The sequence below is a fragment of the Cucumis sativus genome, chromosome 3 (genome assembly GCF_000004075.3).
Source record: "Cucumis sativus cultivar 9930 chromosome 3, Cucumber_9930_V3, whole genome shotgun sequence".
NCBI lineage: Eukaryota > Viridiplantae > Streptophyta > Magnoliopsida > Cucurbitales > Cucurbitaceae > Cucumis > Cucumis sativus.
In genome coordinates, this window is record NC_026657.2 from 11264874 (window position 1) to 11291151 (window position 26278).

The 26278-nt window shown below is 32.0% G+C and overlaps 4 protein-coding genes across 5 annotated transcripts; 3 read left to right on the forward strand and 1 right to left on the reverse strand.

The window, feature by feature from the left end:
* Positions 1-47: 47 nt before the first annotated feature.
* LOC101215331 (probable N-acetyltransferase HLS1-like) lies at positions 48-2636 on the forward strand. The gene is made up of 3 exons (XM_004134456.3): positions 48-345; positions 436-587; positions 1642-2636. The coding sequence occupies exons 1-3, from the start codon at positions 160-162 to the stop codon at positions 2549-2551; spliced, it is 1248 nt and encodes a 415-aa protein (XP_004134504.1). The 5' UTR covers positions 48-159; the 3' UTR covers positions 2552-2636.
* Positions 2637-3638: 1002 nt separating this feature from the next.
* On the reverse strand, positions 3639-12892 carry LOC101215572 (protein high chlorophyll fluorescent 107). 2 transcript variants are annotated; one of them, XM_004134457.3, is made up of 9 exons: positions 12757-12892; positions 9977-10774; positions 7810-7953; positions 6414-6719; positions 6241-6300; positions 5502-5747; positions 5211-5321; positions 4598-4774; positions 3639-4366 (listed from the first exon to the last, which is right to left on the reverse strand). In XM_004134457.3, exons 2-9 carry the CDS (start codon positions 10457-10459, stop codon positions 3983-3985), a joined length of 1911 nt encoding a protein of 636 aa, XP_004134505.1. In that variant the 5' UTR covers positions 10460-10774; positions 12757-12892; the 3' UTR covers positions 3639-3982. The 2 variants fall into 2 exon arrangements, with proteins under 2 accessions (XP_004134505.1, XP_011651085.1); XM_011652783.2 differs by lacking the exon at positions 12757-12892 and having other exon boundaries at positions 6414-6696; positions 9977-10112.
* LOC101211957 (dirigent protein 11) lies at positions 12106-13391 on the forward strand. The gene has a single exon (XM_004134197.3). The coding sequence runs from the start codon at positions 12787-12789 to the stop codon at positions 13333-13335; it is 549 nt and encodes a 182-aa protein (XP_004134245.1). The 5' UTR covers positions 12106-12786; the 3' UTR covers positions 13336-13391.
* A 6156-nt stretch (positions 13392-19547) lies between these two features.
* LOC101212197 (phytochrome B) lies at positions 19548-25254 on the forward strand. Its single transcript, XM_004134198.3, has 4 exons — positions 19548-21929; positions 22634-23444; positions 23947-24240; positions 24596-25254. The coding sequence occupies exons 1-4, from the start codon at positions 19856-19858 to the stop codon at positions 24813-24815; spliced, it is 3399 nt and encodes a 1132-aa protein (XP_004134246.2). The 5' UTR covers positions 19548-19855; the 3' UTR covers positions 24816-25254.
* The last annotated feature ends 1024 nt before the right edge of the window (positions 25255-26278 follow it).

Consider the following 26278-nt stretch of genomic DNA (forward strand, 5'->3'; position numbering starts at 1 on the left):
ACCCATTTGGTGAGTGGCAGCTAGCCCATTTCAGAAAGATTCAAAATTCACTGTCTTTTCCAACCCCCCCCCCCCCCGAAAAAAAAAATCTTCTTTTTTTTTTTTTGGTTCTTACCCATTTGGTTATTCTTGGGGTAAAAGAAAATAAAAAGAGAAAAAATGGGAGAAGAGAAAGTAAAAGTTGAAATAAGAGAATTCAATGAGGAAAATAGAGACATAGAAATGGTGGAAAAACTAGAAAGAAGCTGTGAAATTGGGTCTAAAATAAAAGGAGCTTCCATTTTTACCAATATGATGGGTGATCCTCTTTGTAGGATTACATTCTTCCCTCTTCATATTATGTTGGTCAGTTCATATATATATATAGTTTTCTTTAAACAAAAAATTCCCGAAGTTTCATTGTAATTCATGATCATTTGTTTCTGATCTAAACAGGTGGCTGAGCTGCCGGAAAATGGAGAGATTGTGGGAGTTGTTAGAGGCTGTATTAAGTCTTTGGGGATTGCTCGTGCCGGCGTCGGTGTCGGAGAAGCTAATACGATGAAGATTGGTTGCATATTGGGACTTCGTGTTTCGCCTGCACATAGGTATGAAATCTGACCTTAAAGTTTTATATAAAACTTTGAAATTTGTCAGATACTCGAAATCATGAATTTTAGTGATTTTTCTTTTATATCATCACTCACGTATAAATGTGATTTTACATCAACACATTGAAGTATGCTCTATTTGCTGTAAAGCTTTGAAATTTTGTGATATTCGAAATTAAGAGTAGCATTTTGTTAAGTAGTTAGGAGGGCGATGGATTATGATTTGAATATTAATTCATTTACGTGACCTGAAGTTTAAAAACTTATATTGATAGATCATGATGTATTTATAGTAATTTAGGGTTTACTTTTTCAATATACAGAAGTGATTTCAATGGAAGACACATTGCTGTGTTCTAAAAAGAAAATCTTCTTCTTTCTAAGTAGTACCGATCATTTAATTAATAGCACTCTCAAAGTGTTTTCTTAAGAATTTTTTAACATCTCATAAGAAATTTTGTTACTGTAATGTTACATCATTTAGCTATTTAGCTTTTGTAACTGTAGAATAACAAAGTTGATAACTGATGATTTTAAAGTTTTGACGAATTTCGGAAATTTTTTTATTACTGATTTAGTTATGTACTATTATATGCTCGTATCAACGTGAGAGTTCTTTAAATACAAATTATTGAAAATTTTTCTATATTTCTTATGTTTTTAGAGATGATAGAAATCTATCATTTATAAATACATATTTTTGTTTATAAAATAATTAATTTGAGTTCTATCGTTATCTTATGCTGCATTTTGTTTAGTTCAACAATTAAAAAACAAGAGATGGATTAATTTGAACTTTCAAATAATGAAGTATTTGTTCATTATTCAAATCAATGTCTAACCTTATCATTATTGTTTTCATGAGAGGGTATATAGAACAAACTATTGTAGAAATAATGATTCAGACTTCTGACTTTTTAGTTACATATTCCTTACTCCCGGGAGGAAACTATGTTTGTGTTAGACCAAAATTACCTAACCATTAAAATGATTATAAATCTTATTTTCGAAAAGACTTCTTATAATATATATCTTTATGATTGTTATGTAGGAGGATGGGAATTGGACTAAAGCTTGTACACTCAGTTGAAGAATGGATAATAAGAAATGGAGCTAATTATGCATTTCTAGCAATAGAGAAGAAGAACAAAGCCTCAAAGAATCTGTTCGCTAAAAAATGCAACTATGTAAAATTCAGCTCATTGGTGATTTTCAGACAACCACTTATTGTGTTCCCAACAACAAAAGAAGTTATTATTTCTAAAGGAGAAATAATAAAAACAGAGAAACTCAACATAGAACAAGCCATTTCATTCTATACAAACACTCTCACAACTAAAGGAGGAGTTTATCCAATGGATTTTGATATGATTTTGAAGGAAAAACTAAGTCTTGGTACCTGGGTTTCTTATTTCAATCAAGAAGATTGGACTCATCACTTGATTTGTTCGCAAAAAGATTCAGATCAGATTTACCAAAGAATGCCAAGTTCTTGGGTTGTGTTTAGCATATGGAATACCTGCAAAGCATATAAGTTTCAAATAAGGGAATCAAAAAATGATCAATTATTACCTCTAAGGTTCTTCAAAAGTGCAAGAAAAAAGTTCATTTCTTGCTTCAAAATGCCAAATTCTGTGTCCTTTGGGAAGTCATTTGGATTCTTCTTCCTGTATGGGATCTTTGGGGAGGGGGAGAGAGTGGGAGAGCTTGTCGAGTCGATATGGATTTTTGCGTCGAGATTGGCTGAAGACGAGAAGGATTGCAAGGCCATTGTTACTGAATTGTCTGTTTCTGATCCAATCATTAACCACGTCCCACGGAACGTTTCCATGTCTCGCGTCAATGATAACTTGTACCTGAAAAGGTTGAGTGTACATAGTGATGATGAAAAGGATGAAACATTGTTGTCAAAAGATATGGAAACAGCTGCAAATGTTATTGTTGACCCAAGAGACTTCTAGATTTCAATATATATTCCATACCCCATTTTGCTCCTTTTTGCATATCAAACTCTGTTCAAGATGGTGACAACAAATTAAGGCTGAACAAGTGTCTCCCTCGTCTTTTAAATGGTTAAAGTGATAGAGGTATATTGCTGACATAGATGACCAAAGTTAAATACGTAAATGACACGTCAAGAAATTAAATTGAATCAATCAACCTCTAAAAGTTAAAAGATAATTGAAAACAAATAAAGAAATAAGATCACAATCAAAGTAGGTTTAAATATAAATATATATCTAGTTCATACAACAAAATAGTTATAACTTATTTAAGAAAAGTGTTGAAAAATGAAACTAAAAATGGTTACAAATTTACAACATAAATATAATTCAACAAACATGAACTTGAACTATCAACCTCAAGGTCTGAGATTCAATTTTCTTGTCTCACATATTATAATTTGAAAAACAACTAAAATCTCAGTTCTTTGAGTATCCTTTCATCTCCAATAGGAAAGAAAAACACAAGCATTGACGATCAAACCATATTTTCCGTGAGCAACAATGAAATCATAAACTTATCCCAATCAATTCAAATACATTGCTCTAACTTACCTCCTTTTGGTGTTCGAGTTTGTTTCAACAAGTATAGCCTTTCTTCTTTGCGTTTTCAACCATCTATTTGACAATTGAGCTTTTCATCCCATCTCCACCACTCATAAATTTGGACTTGCTCTTAACAAATACACGATATTATATGCAAAATTGAAGGCAGCATGTGATACAGATAAACACAGAGTAGAAGAAATGGGCAATGCGAGTGTCTAATCTCTTTAGAAATTGAAACATGAATTTGCTCCCACCATCTTCTCGTAGGATTTCTTCATAAAATCTAAGAATACTGTGTATGCAGCAGCATTGAGCAACACAAATCACTTGTAGTTATTTGAAATATGTGTATAGATATATATATATATATATATATATTATATATATATATATATATTAACATGGTTTGTAACGATGATCTTACTGATTTAACACAGCCACAGCTTTGAATTTTCTTCAGTAAAGACTAGAGAGAGAGAGAGAGAGAGAGAAATCATATGAGAAAATCAAGAATAATAAACTTATAAAGTTATTTACATTATGGCTTCTTTCAGACATGCAGACCTTGAGGGCACAATGACAATGAAAGAAGGGTTTTCTTCCTTCATCCTTGTAGTTATAAACAACTTTCTGAATAACCCTATATTGAGGGAAGCTAAGACTTAGAAAACATTCCTACCATTTAGACGCTTTTTCTCTGGAATGAACTATAAGATCATCAAGTAGATATGGTTCACTGGGAGAAACTTGGTGGAACTCCCTCTGATCAATTTTTTTTTTTTAAGAAATCCAGTTGATTAAAACTGGCTTGTATTTCCTTCACAATGTACCAATTGACAATTATCCTGATGATGATTCTGTTCCTTGGCTTTTTGAAACAGCCATTTCTTGTCTGTTTTCTGATTTCAATTGCCTCCTTTGATACTTGAACCTTTTGGGCCGAGTTGTTTCCATCTGAATTTCAAGTTTTGATGTGTCTATTGACAACTTTTTCATAATAAACGCATCCAAATCAAACCCAGTTTCACTTTCCCCCACATTGTTACTAGAAGAGGAAGCAGCTGAGTCATCTATGGAGGTGTTTCGAGGACCTCCATCTGCTGTTCTAGACGCGGTGAATGGGTCTTGCTCCAGCTTCAACAGCCTCTTTATGCTGTCCAGTGCTGGGTCAATAACGTCTAAAAATCCCATAACCCATGAAGCATCATCCACAACTTCAGTTCGCTGTTGCAAAACAAACTTCACATTCTTAGACGTTAATGGCACAAACACAAATTTCAAAAACTTATGATTCTATACTACTTGTTCAAAAGCTTAAAAAATCAGTAGCCAATTTAAGATTGAGGGGAATGTGACAGCTTTTCAATATCAAGAAAGTGAATTCAACTAGTTAAAGGTACGGTTTGGGTTGATGTAGTGTAAATGAAGATTTGGATTTGTAACTGAGCTTCTGACCTGCTGGAAATAGAGATTTCGAATTTCCTCAGCTCGGATTGCATTCCCTTGATCCTCTTCCAACGCTGCCCACGTCATCCATGTTACATAACTCTGAGAATTTATGTTTAGAGAGGATCTATATAATCTTCTTGCTGCAGACAGATTGCCTACTCTCTGTTCCAGAACACCCCAAGCCTGTATTAAAGCAATCCAAGTAAGTAACATTTCAATTCCAAGCCTGAATCAAGGATTCTTGAACTTTAAATCATGCTTCTACACAGTCCCAATTTTTCATGCTGTTAATTTAATGGTGATGTCGTATACCTAATAGAACAAAAATTTAGAAGATTTAGCACGACATGATAGACAAATTATGGAAGAAAGAAAGTGGAAAGCTACCTAGACGATATAGAGTAGCATAGCGTACAAGGCTTCTTTGTGTCTGTCACAAGACATTTTTGTTGTTATGATCTTCGTTTGATTTCGTTGGATTAGATAGTTTGTTTGAGGATTTATTTTTTTCTATATCTGGTATGAATTACATTTTTCTCCATGAAAGCTCAATTGCTTCTAAAAAGCTAGGAGGTTCTATTCAAAACTAGATTGACAATTCAATTAACATGTTTAATACCTGAAGGCATCTAGCTGCACTCTCGCTATCTGAATCGATCAATAATGCTCTTTGATAAAGCTCCCTTGCCTTCACTATGTTTCCTTCTTTCCATTCCATCCATCCCCATGCCTGCATAAGCCATAGTTTAAGTTTTTCTAAGATATAAATGGAACCACAACAGAAAACTTGATCTGAGTTTCTTGTATCTTCTACCAAACACTTTTGTTTCTTAAAATTTGGAAACAAGAAAGAAACAGTAAACCAGAAAAAAGAATGTTACTAAATGGAACCTAATATATTAATACATACAATCCACACAGGCTGATGCTTTGGATCCAGTTCAGATGCTCGCCTAAACAAAACTCGAGCAAGGCTTGCTGAAGAGTTCTTATACTCCAACAAACCAAGAGACTGAAGAAGAACAGGGTCTCTTGGATTGAGGACATGGCCTATCTTTAAAAGTTTCATTCCCTTCTCGATATTTCCCGTATTAGCTTCAAAGAGTCCCCATATATGCCACGCAAATCTGTTCTTGGGGCTGGCCTGGATGGCTTTCTAGGTAACAAAGAAACAAATGGACATTATTAAATTACCACTAAAGTCAGTCTTTATTGAATTTTAGGTAGTGGGTTAGGGTATATTAAATCTTTTGTATATAACTTAAATGCATTCATGTTTGCACCATTTGTTAAAAACTTGTACCAATTTTTTTGAGGGTACGGTTACCTAGCTTGCAATGAGAAAAAAGAAATAACATACAAGTGAATACAGAAAATAGTCTAACAAAAGAGAGACACTCAAATTTAAAAGAACAATCAGAATATTATTCGTTATAAAACAGCAAGTCTCTAAGCTTGACACAAAAACTTTCTTGAATATTTTCATTAATTTTCTAATAAGTTATTCGATGCAAATCTCATGTAGACACTCTTTGTTCATTTGCCTGACCAATAGATGAGTGTTTAAAGTAACTGGTAAAGTCTGGGAGCTAAAATAAAATATTTAAATTGAGGAAAGCACACATTAATAGTAATAATAAGGAAATCACCTCAAATAGTTCTCTAGCAAGAAGGTTGTTCTCCAGCTGCATCTCCAGCTGCGCCCATGCCTGCACATACCATTGATCATGTCCAAATTACAGGATGGATTGGCAGCTGAAAATAATGATAATGTTTCAGAACAGAATGGGCCAAGGGGAAAATGAGATCTAAAGGTACTCACAAGCCAACTAGCACAGCTCTTGGGGTTGCACTTGGTAGCCTGCTTGAACAAATAACGAGCCTGCTCATACCGATTCGATTTCGCTTCGAGCAGTGCAAGTGTCTGGTAAATATACTCATTTCCTCCACAGTATTTGAGGCCTTTGGCGAGTAAATTCCTGGCCTTCTTGATGTTCCCTTGCTTAAGCTCTAGCACAGCCCAGCCATGCCATGCTGCAATGTGTTTCTTGTTTGCTACTGTGGCTGCATCGAACAGCTCTCTTGCCTTCCTGATGTTCCCCATCCTGCTCTCCAGAACAGCCCAGCACTATATCACGTGTGCAATCAGTAGCTAAAATTTGAGAAAATGAAATATAGACCTGCTTCCAAACATTACATGAAATCCCAGTACAGCATGTTTTTCTTACCAGGGGATGACCGATAAGTGAGCCGGTTTAGGTGAGTTTTTGGCCAAAATAAACAATTTTCTTCTTTCTAAAATCTAAACAACATAAGGAGAGTTTAGGTCCAATGAACTGTTTATCTGTTTTCTCAGTTTTAGCCTGCACCTTTTAAGTCCCATGCCGGTAGTCTGTAGAAGTATTCTACAACGACATTTTGGATTAAGAAAAATAGAAAGGTGATAAAGAAACCAATTTTTGACCAAGATAGTTCAAACTTATCGAACATAACTCAATTCAGTTTATTTTATATTCCATTAGATTCAGATCCAGTAGTAGTTTTGCAAATTTTAAAAACATTTCAAAACATGCTTCTAATCATTCAAAACAAATTAAGTGTGATCTAACCATTTTAAAATCACTCTCAAATTAAGTGTGAGATATGCCGATAACAATGATAACTAGTTGAAAGAGGAATTTGAAAAATAAGCTGTAAAAAGTATCCTCCCTTTCAGGGAACAGCAAGCAACTGGAAAGAACATGAAAGGCTAAGAATCCAGGAGAGAAGAGGGAGTAGGGTGTATATATCTATCCAAAATTACAGAAACAAAAGAAAATTTCACAAAGGGACACTAAGTTACAAGATGGCTAACCATTTATATGATTGAGCTCAAGTCAAAATGGAATAGTCTATTACTATGATTAAAAATCAGAAGTGTTGGAAGTTTCACTTCTAACATTGTAATCATAGTCTACATTTCGTTCCACCCAGCTATGAGAAAGTTTTCCCCATCCTCAAGATTTCAAGAGACAACCAGGACTTTTAAGTTCGTAAGTTTATCTAGAGGGTATCTCCACATAGAATATCCCAAACCTTACTACAATGCTATCATATTTTTACTAACTATTTTAAAAATTCTTACCACATAGAATATCCCAAACCTTACTACAATGTTCTAAAAATTAGACTAAAAGGAGGGGACAAAAAACGAAAAACAGAGGAAAAAAGAAACTGACCTGCCAAATGTAGGAATTCTCTCCTTGTGTTGCTTGGCAGCCTCTCTCATACACAGCTTTTGCTTCAGCTGCTTTCATTTGCTTCCCCAACATCTTCCCTAATGCTACATAAGCCCGCCCATCCTCCGGCCATTTATTTATACACTAAATTCACCCCCAATATTTTCATTGGAAGAAAGAAAATCAGTTAAATGTTTCATCTAAAAGCAATTTATTTTTTAAATTTCTGAAATTATCTTGTATTATCGAAAGATTAAGAAAAAGTTGAGCATACTTTTACTGATTATAACCGGACACCTATCAACTTTTAAAGTGCTGCTTAGTAAACGGACCAAAACTATAGATTTCATCGTTATTAGTACACTCAGTTCTAATTGAACTAAATTCTTACTGGCGTGGAGATTGTAATAATTGAAATGTATTTTTTACAAGATAAAAATAATTATTAAAAGAAAGACTAAGTTTAGCCTTCTTATTTTATCGGATCAAACTCCTAAATTCTAGATTTCATTTATTTTTTTAATAATCTTGACGAAAAAAACAAACTTTTCCTTGGAAGATGGAGAAAAGATGCCAACAACAGCCTCATACTCAAACAGTCAAAAAAAAGTTTTATGGGAAAAGTATAGGATAAGTTTTACAATTTTATAGTTTCTATAAGTTTTACAATTTTATTGTTTTCTTTGCTTAAAGGAAGGGTGTTTTACCAAAATACACTTTTTAGTCTTTAAAATTTAATATTATTTTTTATTACGATACACTATGAACTATGTCAGTTAGAACAAATTGTGAAAACAACAATTTTATGTTTTTATTGTATCCAAATTTTTTGTTTTTAAGATGATTAATTATATTGATTAAAGATAAAAACATCTAAAAATATAGCATTTCATGTTATAAACTCACTTTTATCTTAATTTAACATATGTATTATGTAATTATTATAAGTTATATCAATTTTCATCCTCATGGTTTGGATAAAGTTAAGAGTTATTCTATATGGATTTAAAATTTAGATTTTAGTTCATATGGTTTAATATAAATACATACATAGTCTCTCTCTATGATTTGTTAAATCATTTTAAAGAGTCTCTACCATAAGAATTATAAATGAACGATGTAAATTATAATTATAAACCTAAATTTTAAAATTTTCCAAATCTCATGGACAAAAGTTCCAATTTATTCTATACGTCATATGATATTACAAATAATAATTCTATAATTTTTTTAATATAAAACTAGTTCACAAACATATTATTATTAGTTTATTGTCAACTAATATTTAGTGGGAGACTACAACAATTTGCAATTGTTTAAATTAGAATTCAATTTCTTAATTCGGCTACCAAAGGCTAATTCATTATTTTCATATTCTTTACCAAATAGGTTCTTAAAACTAATGTCAGAATCTATGGAATAGTTAAGAACATACCTTTCGTTCAAAAATATCCAGACAAAATGAAAGCTAAATAAGGACCCAATGTAAATTTGATCTTTTTAGTACAAAGGGGTGAAAAGAATCAAACCATAAACCTCACAATTGAGCTAAGTTTTTGTTGACATCTAATATAAACAAATTTTTAGTCGTGAAATCAAATGTTTACATAGTCCTTAAGGTTGAGAATTAGTTTTTCTATTAAACAATATAGAATACTTGTTAAATAATAATAATAACAGTTTAAGACTAAATTTTTAAAAATTTCAAAACTATTAAAATTAAAAGTTACTTATTAAAGTTGAAGGGATTAAATTGTTACAAATTTGAGAGTAGAACCAAGTTTAGGAAAATTGTAATGAGTAACAAAGAAAAAAACTATTTACAAAATATAACAAAAATTTTAAATAAGCTATCGAGGTTTGGATGAATTTCGTAAATAGTTTAGTATTTTAATACTTTTCAAAACTCATCCAAATGACTTTTAACCTATATATTATATATAATTCAATAGGCTAATAACTCGAACTAAAGACTTCATACTCGTTAGACTATTTGTTATTTATCATTCTTGAAACTTTAATTTTATAATTATGGATGGGAAGATGGAACCACTAACCTATACATATGAATTAGTTTGATCTTTTATTTAAGTTTAGGGTTTTGATCATAACATCAAAATTAGTAGGAAAAAAAAGACCCGCAGTAATGTTTAGTGAAAAGAAATACCTTCTGAAGGACTTGTTGTGCTTCATCATACTGAAAATTCCTCGCCAACATCTTCGCCCTGTACAACGCCAAATCCAAATTGATAATCAGCGGCCTTTCTAGGGCACTCGAATCAACTCGATTCTCCGGTTCAAAAATCGGCATCTTCTTTGCAATCTCCGTTAGCCTTACATCTATCATCGGAGTGCTACTCTCAACCTCCCTCTCCTCATCCTCGCCAGGAAATTCCATAACCGGCCTCCGAATCGTAATTACTTCCTCCGACGTCTCTCCGTTCGCCCTTTCCGATGATCGATCGGCGACGAGAAATGCCGTCGAAGAATCCCTCGCAGAACAGCACGGCGGAACGGAGAAGGAATTGTGGGCGGAATGTAGATGTGTACTGAAGATTTTGCATCTGTATTTCGACAGATTAGTTGGATTCTGAGAGGAAGAGAAGAGATTGAAGCTCGCGGTTGAAGGAGGAGAAGAGAAGACTTGCATTTTTCTCCGGTTATGTTTTGGTGACGGTTTAGTTTACACTGTCTGAATTTGCTTTCGAAGGAGCTGTGTGGAGAAGAAGAAGAGCAGAGACTAAATTACGATTTTGGCCTTCAAGACGTACGGCTAATGCGATTTTGTTCCGCGAAAGAAATCAAAGGGTATTTTCGGGATGTTGGGGGCTGAAATGTGACTGGCACATATTTGTTCACGTGGCCATCGATGGAGTGGCTCTACACTTTAATCCTTGAGAGTACATTTTGCACCACGTGGAGAGTTTTTGTTGGTTGTTGGTTAGTTTAGTAGATTTTTGATATTCTGTTGATAAATATCCAATAGTGAGTAGTTTCTATTTTATAGTATACTAAGCTATTTATACTTATATCGATTTATTATTTTAATCCATCCATATTACGTAAGTGCTAAAAGAAAATTAAAGAAAAAAAATTACACTTGTTAGTTCTAGAATTTAAAAAATATGTCTGTAAAATTTGAAAATGTCTTTTTTAGCCCTCAAATTTTTATGTCGAGAATCCTATGTTGAAAAAACAAAAAAAGATACATGAACTATTCTTTTTTTTTCTTGCAAATATGATACCAAAGCTCATCAAATCTCAAAGAGAAACTTGAACTTTTTATAAGTTTTTCAAGTGTACATTATTTTTAATCTTCGAGTTTTCAAGAATATCTTTAAAAGGTCCTCGAAGCATTTTTCTTAATTATTTGTAAAAAAATATTTTATGATACTTAAAATTAGAAAAATAATTTCAGATAGAAGAGATAATTTTTAAGTTGAGATTAGCATGATTAATAGGCATTAGAATCAAATTGAGAGAATTTGATGACAAATAAGAGACTTGGTAAAAAGTATCTTGAAGTATGAACAAAATAATTTGGTACAAGAGATAACTCTGCTTTTCTTTTTACATTTAGTATTGGTACAATCTTCAAATATTTAAAGAAAAGCATGTATGAAAAACTCTCTCATATAACGGACAAATTCTAGAATCATATATTAGGTCTTGGCAAAATGGGCCAAGATTACGTAAAGGAATGAAGCATGAAATGAGTCAAAAGAATCTCAATAGATTGTCTTTAACAAAGTAATATATGAAAATTATCACTACACAAGTGGAGCTCTTATTGACTTTCATACTCTCTAAGTTACAAAGTTTTAGCTTTATCGACTTATCTAATATGTTAGGTTAAAAACTAAACAGATTTGAGAAAGTGAATGTCACCTTAAATAATTTGACATATTTGGATCTAAATTTTCGAACCCAAACAATTTTACTCTTAGTTTTCAACACATTATTATCTTCCATCTCTTAGTCTATTTCTGTAGTAAATCAACAACTTCCATTGCAAAGAAAAATAATAGAATAAAGGACATAAAAGAAACCTGCCCACCAAAACAATCATTCTTCTGCAAGAAGAGATTCAATCTAAGTAAAATGTTGTCAATAGAATAGAATAGTTCATATAAAATTGTTATTGGAATTTAACTAAAAAAAAATTCTTAATGCATCGGTTAGAAAAATGATAAGCATCATAATGAAGAAAATGGTCAAAGAACCAACAATCTTAAAAAGAAAATGGTTATCAAATTCTCTTCTAAGTTCTAACCCTAGTTTTCTTCCCCACATGAAAATTGGGAAAATTTATTATAGAAACCAATAAACCCTTTTCAATGTTCTCAGTGATCTTTGCTCTACTTCTTCAAAGTTAAAACCAAGAATTTTGACAATTTTTTTTCTTACTTCATCATCAAACAATTTTACAAAAATACATTCATTTCCTTTTTATCTTTTTCTTCTTTTAGTGTTCAAACTTCAACGAGACCATGTTGAGTCCACACAAGCGGCTTCCGCCATCTTCTTCTTCTCACCCTCTATTCAAATGGTGAGAAAGCCCATTCCATGTGGCTAAAATCTCTTTTTTTTCCCCCTCAATTTGGGTCATCTCAACCCCATCAAATTTACATATTTAAAACTTTTCCCTCCATGCTTTATCAAAGAAGAAGATAAAAAGATGCCAAAACATAAAACGCCAAGAGTAAAGCCAAGTTATATTAAACAATTGGAAAGGAAGCATTAAACAAATCAAAAATTCGAAAGCATCAATGATTAAACCAAAGGAATATGCACCAACAAAGAAATTAATCAAAAGGAATCAACAATCAAACCAGAAGATCGACGAATCGCAAACTCGAAAATCTCAAGAACACCCCAATCAGTCGCATCTAATTTCAACCTAATCAAAACCGACTACTAATCAATCAAAGTATCAAACGAACAAACCTTTGATCTCCATCTTGATCAACAAAATCCATGGCAGTCTCCGATCGCCTCACCTTCACAAACTTCCTCCTCCTCTCAATCATCGCTCTCTACTTCTCCAATGGCTTCCCAAACCTCTTCAATCCCCAACCGAACCAGACAAACCTCGTAGTCTACGTGCACGACTACTTCACCGGAGAAGATGCATCGGCGATCACAGTCGGCGGGAGAAAAGGACCGGAATCGAGCGTTCTGGAGTTCGGAACCCAAATGGTTGTCGATGATCTGGTGACGGAAGGGCCGAAGATCGATTCTCGAGAGATCGGGAGGGCACAAGGTATGTATATAAACTCTCAATCGGACGGGAAAGGGCTGTATATGGTGTTCTCGGTGATTTTTAGCGGCGGCGAGTTCAGAGGGAGTAGCCTGGAGATTCAAGGCCCCGATTTGTTCACTATGAAGGAAAGAGAATTTGGGGTGGTTTCGGGAACCGGTTTTTTCCGGTTCGTTAAGGGGTTTGGAATTATGCAAACCGAAAGTATGGATTTGGTTCATTTGAGAGCCGTTATTAAGCTTAATATTACAGTTAATCACTACTGATTTACTATTATTTTCAATTCAATTGCAAATTTGATCCAAAAGTTCATAAAAAAAAAGACTGAGTTGATTTGAGATCAAATTTAATTAATTAGTGTAATTTCTTCCATCACAGAGGAACAAAAATATTTTTGATAATTTTTTTTTACCAAATAGCAATTAGATTGAAATTTTTAACGGATTAAGATAGATATTGTTTGAAATGTAATTATGTATTTTTATTTAAATAATGATTATGCACGTCAAATATTTTGTTAATTAAATACCTAAATGTTCTACTTTGTCTTCATGAAAAAGAAAGTCTTACTTTGTTTGGATGATAACTTGTCAATTGAAACTAAATTATTTTTTTCTAGACATTAAAACTCACCCAACTTGTTTAAATTAGATAAAATTGGATAATGACATGATAGAACTTAATTTCATGCATATTATTTTCTTTACCGTGTAAAAAAGACTAATTGTTTTAAAAAAAAGTGTTCAATTAGTTTATAAAAAAAACAATTATGCATCTCATTTGCACTTGAAACTCGATCTACAACGATTATTCACAAAATATTAATGAAACTTATGTCGTTAATCGAGAATTGAAAAGTAAAAAAAGAAATAGTTATGAATTAATACTCAAAATGAATAATAGAGCCATTGGAATCGAATTGAGGATTAGTTAAAAGCATATATACCTTCAATCTCCCTACCACACTTAATATATATAATATCACAATCAAATACTAAGGTCACCAATTAATATTAGCAAAGCCCCCCTTCACTTGGATTATTGAGATATGGTTGTGGGAAGTGGAAATTTGAGTGTGATGTTTGTGCAAAGGGCATGAGCATTTTGATCAATTTGATTGGGTGAGTTGGATTGCCTTTCCAAATCTTCTTATCTTTGTACATGGTACTATGTATCTGTCAATTACAAACCCCTTTTATGATTCTTCTTCACACTCCTCCCCAACTTTTTTATCTCAAAATTATTATAGCTAGTCGAACTCAAACATAACATGGTCCATATCAATGCTCAAAATTTATTGACCACAAACTTTATCTACAAGGTCTCCTTCATCTTGTACTATATATGGTTCTCATTAATTAGCAACGCGTTTTTTACAAGCCAATATGACGATGATAACGACAATATGAGGTAGCTTTTACTAGATCGATCAGGAGATAGCTTTCGTTCTTTCTCAGTGTGAATCAATATATATATCGGATATATGAAAGTTATACATGTATATGCTTATTCAAATGAAAAATTACCATATTCTTTGTCAAGTAGCTAGTTAAGATTACGTTGTTGTTGTTCTACTTGCAGAATATTTTGTTAGAGAAAAGTACATATCAATTTTTTTTAAGGTGATCAAAGAAAAGCAACCTCTACCTCTACCTCTACCTCCTCTTTTGTCCATGTTCATTTGTTTCATTTCAATTCTTAATATATATATAGTTGGAAGGAAGAGCTTTTTCAAAACTATGAAGCTTATAATTATATAATATTCTTATATATACCAAACTTAACGTGAAATAAAATATTTTAGGGTAATTTTTCAAATATAGTAAAATGGATCAAAATATAGCAACATATCAGATTTTATCAATAATATTAGATACCAATATGGCAAAACATCAATGTCTTCCAATTATTGATAGAATATGAAATTTTGCTATATTTTGTAAATATTTTAGCACAACTTTACCATATTTACGATAATCTCCATATGTTTTACTTTTATATACACTTAGTTATTCTCTTCCGGAATATGAGTTGTTCGATTTAAACTAAAAAGTTTTGAGTGTTTGGGAATATATAGAATTTTCTTTTAATAATTTTGGATAAGCTAAGTTGTGTTTGTAGAAAGTTTTTTTTTTCTTTGTCTTTGTAATAAAGTTGGTCTCGAAAAAATGAAATATTGACAGATAACAACAATTCACGTGGCCATGTTTTGCAAAAATATAGCAACAACATTTTGATTTTTTTTATAAGTTTGAGAATAATGTATGGTCATAGTTTTCTAAAGCTTTTGCACATATATGTAAATCTCTTCTTCTTTTTTTCTTTTTGTCAATCTACTTTTCTTTTTACTATAAACTTATTATTATATATCTATAATTTTAATTAATTTTAAATCTGTAAGGAAGTTAATTCTTTTATGACATTCGTTTTTCTTTTAAAACTCTTTATTAATTAATTTAATATTCGTCGATGAAAGGATCTTTTAGAAAATATAACAAAAGTGTAAAATTTACTATTCGTAGAACAATTTTGAAAACGAAAAAAAGCCTAAGCTTACGATAAAAATTACAAAAAATGCTTCCGTCAACAGACACTTAATATAATATATGTGGTACACGATTTCGTACCCAAAATCGTGTAGCGATTTTTCTTCAAGGTTTTTTTCTTTCCATATTTTTTCAAGATTTTTTTTGTATTTATATTTGGTAAATGAGTCAAATCTAAACAGTTTTTTTAGATTTTACTATTTTTTGTAAGGATCGTTTATCCGACGATATTGAAAAAGATAAAAGAAAATTTGTAGAATGAAAGAAAATGATGATGAAAAAGAAAAGAAAATGTACAAAATAAATAGCAAACCTGAAATATTTTTTAGAAAATGATGACGTTTTTTTTAATTTTGTTAGACAGTTTGTAAATATTTAATCCATATTTATGAAAATTAACCTTTACTAAATTTAGAGATTTAATAGAATTCGTCAAAAGTTAAAAATAACCATGGTTACATGTACAACTCAAAATATTTTTTTATAAAATAATTCAATAGTAAAAGAATATAGAGAAATTCAATAATAAATGGAATAGAGGAATTTAAACCTTTGATCTGTTAAGAACACATATTTTAATCGATTTTCAAAATGAATTTGACACTTGATTTGAAATTAGAAAAATGTAATTTCATTTCAATCAATAAATAAAAACAGCATTAATTAGATTCATCTTTTCTAATATAGCGTTTTTTGTTTTTTCCACTTGAAAAGTATTTAAGGAAATAGATTAAAACGTTACTCTCAAAAGTCTTCTAAGCCACTTTGATTGCAATTTTAAGATGTTTTTAGAAAGAAAAAGCACAAATTAATGCCCAAAAAAGCACAATAGAAATGTTATTTTAGAAAAAAAGATAGTTTGAAAATATAGAATCTAAAATATATAAATCAAAATAAATATTTTAAAAGTACATCAACATTATTATATATAAAGATATAAACGAAAGTAGTATTTATAGTCTAATTTGAATTTTGGTTGTCCGTCAAAGAAAACATAATACATCTTGTATATTAGATAAATTATTTTATAAATATAATTTATGTAATAATGTAAATGGTTGTAATCATAAACTACAAATTAAAAAAAAAAAACAGAGAACTAAAAACATTATCAGACTTGATTTTACAAAATTGACATTATATCATTTTTCTTACTCCACTACGTGCATTTCTTTGAGTCATCTCTAACATTATAAAGCAAAGTTAGAATGACGTTAAATTTAAAGGATCATATAAATTATAAGGCTAAGAGTGAGTAATAAGAAAAAAAATGTAAGAAAATCTAAGTAGAAGTGAATGTTGAAATGTTTACGCAAAAACGTGTGAAGATATTTATTGCTATAATAGAATATAATTATTGAAATAAAGAGATAGATTTGTAATGTTTTAACCTAACACTCGTGAGAATGTAATTAAAAGATAATAAATAATAAATATTTTTATTTTATTTTAAATAATAATAGTAATTAAATCATTTTAACTTTAGTGTGTGATAAGTGATGTTTTTTTTTTCTATTTTAATAATTAAATCATTTAAACCTTAATATATCATAAGTAATTTTATTTTAAATACTCATTGCATTGTGTATATGAGTGTTTTCTTTTAAATTACCAATCTACTCTAAAATATTCAATAACAACCGTTTTTATGTTTAAAAATAAAAGCTACCATTTGTAAATTTAAGAATAAATATTTTATAAAACACATTAATTACTAAAACTTTCTTAATCAATACAAATATTAAATATTAATTACATAAGCAATAAGCAATAATGAAATAAAAAACATAATAAAAATTAAAGAATTATCATTTGAACAAAGTGGTTCAAAAATGTTTCTCCACATTAGGTAGTAAGATGATAGAGATAGAAAAGATAAATTGGTACTAAAGTAATGCTACAAATGCATGTGTTTTATAATAATTTTATATACAAATAAAAATATGTGTTTTGTAACAAGTTTCTTTACAAATAAAAACCTTTCTATACAACAAACTCATATCATAAAACTAAAAAAAAAAGAAGAAACACTTTCTTAATATATTAAAAAAAATTGAATATAAGATGGAAAATAATTTGATACAATTCTTCTTTGCTTAGCAATAATACTATTAGAAATATGTGAAACTCTTTAAAGGGATGGAAGATAAGATGTGCCCTATTTAATTTGTCGTATAATTTAAAAAGTTAAAGAAAAAATCTTAGAGATTTTATAACGATTTCATCAATTACTTGTAGACATAATTATAATATTATAATAAACATATAACTTTTAATATTCTAACCCTCTAAGTGAGAATTTGAAAATATTATAAATGTTTGATAATAATTATATTTTTATATCAATTAAACAATTATAAATTTAATTTAATTGATATTGTAAATTTAGAATATAACAAAGTGTACAATTGTCCAAAAATATCTCACCCCTTCTGATATAGTAAGGAAAATTTAGAGTAGATAATTTGATTTTTAATACATGTTAAGTAAAAAATTGATTTAAAAAACAAAATATTACAATCTATGAATCATTATGAACGTAGAAAGTTAAAATTTATTATATTAAAAAAAGTATTAAATAGAAAACGATAGATTTCGAAGGGATTCAAAATAAAAATAAAAAGGGTTAATGAAATAGAAAACAAAATTAGAAATAATATTTTGGTAAAATAAAAATGTAAAGAAACTGGGAGTGATTTTGTCTTTATTTTTGTTTTGGCATAAAACAATTGGGCGAGAAGCTTCGGTTTTGGTTAAAAGACAAGAATCGATATTAAGTCCCATACTCCCAAAAGATTCTCTTCTATTTTTTTTATTCTTATTTAACTCAATAAAATATTACTAACTTTTTCCATTATTATTATTATTATTATTTATAATTTGGATAAGAAAGTGCCACGTTGTCATCAAAATCGTTAATCTTTACATTAATTCTGGCGCCAAAATCCATTAATATATACTCTAACGTCTAAATATATAATCTTTTACATTTACACTACACTTAAGTGTCACATAATTCTTACATTTTTCTTCCAATTTTGACTATAAGCCATATTTATGAATTTGGGTTTGGACCCAAACTGTTAATAAGTGTCTTTTAATATTGTGTTAACCGATCTATCAAATATTCATTTTTGTAAAAAGAAAAGCACAATTCTATACGAAATTAAATTTATGTGTAATTTAACTCTCGAACGTTTTTTAAGTGATATTTGCAAATATGACCATTAGATTCAAAATAATCAAATATATAACAAAATTTAAAAAAATAAAAAAATATAGCAAAATCTATCAAAGTCTATTATGATAAGACCACGTTACAAACATTGGTCTATCAGTGAAAGACCATAAATAGTCTATCAGCCTAGAGTGATAAATTTTGATATATTTATAACTTTTTTAAAACGTTGTTATATACTTAATTATTTTTTTAAAAGTTGACACCAATTATAATTAAAGATTTGTGCTACATTAAAGAATGTCAAATGAATGATGAACAGATAAGTAATTAAGTAATGGTATATTCTTTTAAAGAAAAACTGAAAATGGTAATTAATTATAAAATTTAGAATTTGAAGACCTGTTAAAAACTCTTAACCTAATCTTTAAAGTTTAAATAGAGATTAGATTGGAAAAGCTTTGAAAGTAGATTTCTTAAAAGCTGTTAATTATGAACAAATTTTCTCTTTTTTTGTTTTGTAAAAATTAAAATTAGAATTAGAATAAAAAAAATAAAAAAGAGCTTTACCAATGAAACTCATATTCGTTTGATATTTCCAATAATTTTTCCCAATTTCCATCTGCACAGTTTGAGGGGCAAAGAAAATCCCGAGAAGCCGCAAACAAATTAGTGAGAGAAAAAATTGTCTTTTTTCTCTCTCGTAGATATAAATATAAATATAAATATAAATAAATAAATATTTTATTATTTTTCAAAAATAGAAGGAACAACGGGCTGAGGTTTTCACCATATTACAGCAGCTGGGATTTTTACGTACTACTGAAATCTCTCTACTCAACAAAGGCTTTTTGTTGTTGATGGTGATGAGAATTTTGTTCTTCTTTAATTACTTTTTCTTCTCAATTCTTGATTTTTGATTTTTGATTTTTGATGCTTTGTTCTTCGTCGGAGAATCCTGATTTCTTAGCTCCGGGGCGACGGGGGTACTGAAATGAGAATCCATGGTGGGGATTTGAACAATTTCTGCAAGTAAGTGGAAACAAAATTGGAATCAAGAAAATGGTTTCCAGTAATCGAGCAACTCATTCGCATCAACAACAAGCGCAGTCTTCGAACACGAATACCAGCAATTTGCGATCTCATCGTACAGATTCCATCAGCAAAGCTATAGCGCAGTACACAGTTGATGCTCGTCTTCACGCGGTGTTCGAGCAGTCAGGTGAGTCTGGAAAATCTTTTGACTACTCACAATCTATAAAAACTTCGACTCAATCTGTGCCGGAGCAGCAAATTACTGCTTATTTGTCGAAGATTCAAAGGGGTGGTCATATCCAGCCCTTTGGATGTATGATAGCTATTGAAGAGGCTAGTTTTCGAGTTATTGCGTACAGTGAAAACGCTAGGGAATTGCTCGGTCTGACGCCTCAATCAGTGCCGAGTCTTGAAAAGCCTGAGATCCTTACAATTGGGACTGATGTACGCAACTTGTTCACTTCCAATAGTGCAATTCTACTAGAGAAGGCGTTTGGGGCTCGAGAAATCACTTTGTTGAACCCAGTTTGGATTCATTCCAAGAATTCTGGGAAGCCCTTCTACGCAATTTTGCATAGGATTGATGTGGGAATTGTGATTGATTTGGAGCCTGCAAGAACGGAGGATCCTGCTCTTTCTATTGCTGGAGCAGTACAATCGCAGAAGCTTGCGGTACGTGCAATTTCTCAGTTACAAGCACTCCCTGGCGGAGATATTAAACTGTTGTGTGATACTGTGGTTGAGAGTGTTAGGGAGCTTACTGGGTATGATAGAGTTATGGTGTACAAGTTTCATGAGGATGAGCATGGTGAGGTTGTAGCTGAAAGTAAGAGGCCTGACTTAGAGCCATACATTGGATTGCATTATCCTTCTACTGATATTCCTCAGGCATCAAGGTTTTTGTTTAAGCAAAACCGCGTTAGGATGATTGTTGATTGCCATGCCTCTCCAGTTCGTGTAATTCAGGATGCAGGGCTTATGCAACATCTCTGCTTGGTGGGTTCAACTCTTCGTGCACCCCATGGTTGCCATGCCCAGTATATGGCCAATATGGGCTCTATTGCTTCGTTAGCAATGGCAGTTGTTATCAACGGTAATGATGATGAAGCTATTGGTGGACGAAACTCAACAAGGCTTTGGGGTTTGGTTGTATGTCATCATACTTCTGCTCGGTGCATTCCGTTCCCACTCCGGTATGCGTGTGAGTTTCTAATGCAAGCCTTTGGGCTTCAACTGAATATGGAATTGCAGTTGGCCTCACAGTTGTCTGAGAAACATGTTTTGAGGACTCAAACTCTCTTGTGTGACATGCTTCTTCGTGATTCCCCAGCTGGCATTGTTACTCAGAGTCCAAGCATCATGGACCTAGTAAAGTGTGATGGGGCAGCTCTTTACTATCAAGGGAAATATTACCCTCTGGGTGTGACGCCAACTGAGGCCCAAATAAAGGATATTGTGGAGTGGTTGTTGGCTTTCCATGGAGATTCAACTGGTTTAAGTACAGATAGCTTGGCTGATGCTGGATATCCAGGGGCAGCCTTGCTGGGTGATGCAGTTTGTGGAATGGCTGTTGCTTACATCACCAAAAAGGATTTTCTATTTTGGTTCCGATCTCATACAGCAAAAGAGATCAAATGGGGTGGTGCAAAGCATCATCCGGAGGATAAGGATGATGGTCAAAGAATGCATCCGCGTTCTTCATTCAAGGCATTCTTGGAAGTGGTAAAATCCCGTAGTTTACCATGGGAGAACGCAGAAATGGATGCAATTCACTCATTGCAGCTTATTCTACGTGATTCATTTAAGAACGATGTGGCAATCAATTCAAAGGCAGTTGTGCACCCTCATCTAGGGGATCTTGACTTGCAGGGGATTGATGAGCTCAGCTCGGTTGCAAGAGAAATGGTCAGGTTGATTGAGACTGCAACTGCTCCTATCTTTGCTGTAGATGCTGATGGTCGTATCAATGGATGGAATGCTAAGATAGCTGAGTTGACTGGGCTTGCGGTTGAGGAGGCTATGGGGAAATCCTTGGTTCGTGATCTTGTGTACAAAGAGTCTGAAGAAACAGTTGACAGACTTGTTTCCCGTGCTTTAAAAGGTAGTTGGTAGTTCAGTTACTTGTGGAATTTTTTGGGTTTATGTTGGTTCGAGTACTTCAAACAACATAAGAGTTGAAGCATTTAAAATTAAAATATGAATCCTAATAATTGTCAAATTGATGCACAAGTCTACAGAAGATTCAAATTACAAAACCCTTCATCTATTCTTTTTACCTTCCATCTGAAATAATTGGTACCACTTCACTTGATGTTCTTTTGTAAGTGAAAGAATGGACTCTGTCCCTAATTGTTTTTTCCTCTCAAAACTAAAAACTATGCTAGAGCTATGATGTGATTATCCCAGTGTTTTAGCAATCTAACTAGAAAACTAGTCTACTTGTGTGGAATTTTTTTGATGCATAATCATATAAAAGAGATGTGTGCATGTTGGTAGGAATGTAATTACGATAGAGTTATTGTATCAAGGATATATTTGTAATTTGCTAGAGAGATTGATGGTATTTGTTTATAAATAGAGGGATTGGGAAAGGAAGGGGACAGGGCAATCGTTTAGTTAGATTAGGGATCAAGTGATCTTAAGAGAGGAAGCGTTCAGTTTCCTTTAATAATATGGTTTATCTTGTAATTCTTTTATCTTCTTATATTGTACTACAATACATTTGGGTTTTATCACATGTGTGGGTGCATTTATGGTTTCTTGAGAAGGTAAATATGGAAAATCGCACTTGTTGATAAAATGCAGGTGAAGAAGATAAAAATATAGAGATAAAAATGAGGACATTTGGGCCAGAAGAAGATCAAAGGACGCCATTTTTTGTTGTCGTAAATGCTTGCTCTAGCAGGGACTACACTGATAATATAGTTGGCGTTTGTTTTGTTGGTCAAGATGTTACCTGCCAAAAAGTGTTCATGGACAAATTTGTAAGCATACAAGGTGATTATAAAGCAATTATTCATAGCCCAAATCCTCTTATCCCTCCAATATTTGCTTCAGACGACAATACATGTTGCTCGGAATGGAATACTGCCATGGAAAAGCTCACTGGATGGTCCAGAGAGGACATAATTGGAAAAATGCTAGTAGGAGAGGTTTTTGGAAGTTGTTGTCGACTGAAGGGTCCAGATGCATTGACCAAATTTATGATTGTCCTGCACAGTGCAATTGGAGGGCAGGATAATGAAAAATACCCCTTTTCTTTTTATGACAAAAAGGGGAAATATGTGCAAGCTCTCTTAACAGCAAATAAGAGGATGAATATGGAGGGTCAGATTGTTGGAGCTTTCTGCTTCTTACAGATAGCAAGTCCAGAATTGCAACAAACTCTTAGAATGCAGAGGCAACAGGAGAAGAACCGGTTTGCAAGGATGAAAGAGCTGGCTTACATTTGCCAGGAAGTGAAGAGTCCTTTGAGTGGTATACGCTTTACTAACTCACTTTTGGAGGCTACAGATTTGAGTGAAGATCAAAAGCAGTTCCTTGAGACCAGTGTTGCTTGTGAAAAACAAATGCTAAAGATTATTGAGGATATGGACTTGGAGTGTATTGATGATGGGTGAGTTGTTCTCTAATAATTATCAGTCTGTCATAGGAAAGATATACAATGTATCACTCCAACTTTTATTTGCATCTTTGGTTTCATTCAGTTGAATTTATATTCTCATTGAAGGGGAACCTATCTGATTCATTTTTGGGAAGGTTACCAGAGAGTCTGGAAATGATGCGGGCAAACATTAGTTATCTTCTTTTACAATATTTTATTTGTTTGATAACTATTTGGTTTGGCCTTTTAGTTTTGGGACAATTTATTATTTGGAAATTATTTCTACACCTATAAGGACCTGGCTGCATCATTCTGCAATTAGATATCATTGATCATAAAAAATATCATTATTTTCTTTAAACTGGTGATGGGGGAAATTCCATGGCTGCAGTTGATCTAGTAACGTTCCTGTGTTTCATCTTGATTGGTCAATCTGTTTATAAAATCATTATCCTTAGTAAATAATAATGTCTTGACAAGCTATAGCTAATTTTCTGATTGTTTTTTAAATCAGCACAATGGAGCTTGAGAAGGGGGAGTTCTTATTGGGAAGTGTTATTAATGCTGTTGTTAGTCAAGTGATGATACTACTCAGAGAAAGAAGCTTACAACTGATTCGTGATATACCAGAAGAAGTAAAGACCATGGCTGTCTATGGCGATCAAGTGAGGATTCAACAGGTCTTAGCCGATTTCTTGTTGAATATGGTCCGTTACGCACCCTCTCCGGAAGGCTGGGTAGAAATACGTGTCTGTCCATTACTGAAGCAAAACTCAGATGGAATTACTCTTGCACACACTGAATTCAGGTATTTTAACCTTATATCATTCTTCACATATTTTTGAGATGACCAAGTTGAAGACTGAAATAAAAATATGATGTAAATGCATAGTTCTTCTGTTTCCTTGTTTTAACAATATTATTTATTCCAATCTAATTCGTAGAGAGGTGGAAAGAAAGATCAGGCGATGGTGTTTAATGTCTCCATGTCTTAGTTTGAATTTGTTGGATTGGAGTCTCTTCCTGTAACTTTTGAGTCTTTTTTTCTTTTCTCTTGTCTGCCCTTGTACATTTTTTCATCTTTCTCAACAAGAGCTCAAAGGAAAAAGAACAATATTATTAGTTCCAAAAGCAAATGGCTAACATATATTATTGTCATGAAGGATTGTATGCCCTGGGGAAGGTCTACCTCCTGAGTTAGTTCAGGACATGTTTCATAGTGGCAGATGGGTGACTCAAGAAGGATTAGGCTTGAGCATGTGCAGAAAGATTCTGAAGCTCATGAATGGTGAAGTACAATACATCAGGGAATCTGAAAGATGCTATTTCTTGATTACTCTCGAACTCCCCTTGACAGAGAGAGGCCTAAACGATGTCGGTTAGTTTTTTCGATCACTTGCAGACTTTTCCTCATTAACATAAGATACCTGTGTAATTTCCCAGCCATTGTTTATAAGCCAAGCTCTGAGCTTACATGTCGTTGAGGCCGTGTGATATAATTAGTAGGTGAATAAAGACTGTTTATGTACATCACTTCCACTGATCTACTTATTCTAGATGCTAATGTATGAGGTACTACAGAATTATCTTCTTCTCTTTTCTTCAAGTTTGGGGGGTGGGGGCAATAATAACAATGTTGGTGTTAGAGATTCCTCTATTGGAGGAATTTTAGGTCCTTGTTAATTTGAGTTGCATCTTCAATCTGGTGTATGTACTTAGAGATGTATACTATTCTTACCATTTCTTCCTCATAATTTATGTAATGTTAAAAACTATTAGCTGCTGGCTTAGAGAAAGGGGAGAAGAAAATTTTTTTGTGGCATGGATGAATATTTGAGATTTATAGTCAATGCAGTGAACAATTTTAAGTTGTCTAATGTCTTAGTATGGTGGTGTCTTCGAAGGGTTTGTAGTAAAATGGCATTGGCAAGTGAGTTATGAAATGAGCTAATAGGGTGTATTTTCATATAGCATTATGATGATGATGGCTGACTTATCATCTCTTTGATCACAAGTATTAGGAATGAATTGGGATTGTTGTCTGAAAAAATTCTTTAAAAACTAGATTAAATATATGATTTATTTTCTAATATTTGTACTCTTTTTTCAAAAGAAAAATAAATAAATTTAATCTTTTTTGTATTGATTTTTTTTCCCTTTTCAGTTAAGACCTTTAATGCCATTAAACACTAGTAGGTATATGCCTCTGTGGGTTAGGTATTATAAAGACAGTAAGATTTTTTTTTCTTCAAAATTTTATTTTGTGGTGTATAAATATTTATTTTATTGGAAATGGACACTTTCAACTTGACTAATAAAATGTATTTAGTATCACCGTCATCATTGTCAAAAACATTTAGTATGTTGTGGAGAAGTACACTTTCTTTGTGGGGATTATTACGGTGCTCACAATGAAAGTAGGGCACCATGTTTTAATATGGAAAATTGAGTATAATGATATTTTGGAAAAATAAACACATGACTTGCTTAATTAAAAATTGTCATATGCTTCTAAATTTTGATGTAATAAATGAATGGACGGTAAGAAGATATATGTAAGTCAAGTTTACACATGATCATTGTTCTAAAATTTTCTCATTTTTTAACCATGTTTCTTCTCTCCTGATCTTATATATACAGAAAAATGGAATTTTATTTTGGTTTAGTTTGTTAACTTTTTTTTTTTTTTTGAAAAAACTCGTGTATATAATCTTTTTAATGAAATTTAAGGATGGTTTTTAAATGGGATATTTCTATGAAAATCGATTTTATTATTGTTATTATTTTTAGAAAAATCATAAATGAGATAATTTACGTTGGGAAATTGATCCTTAAGAAAATTTGTA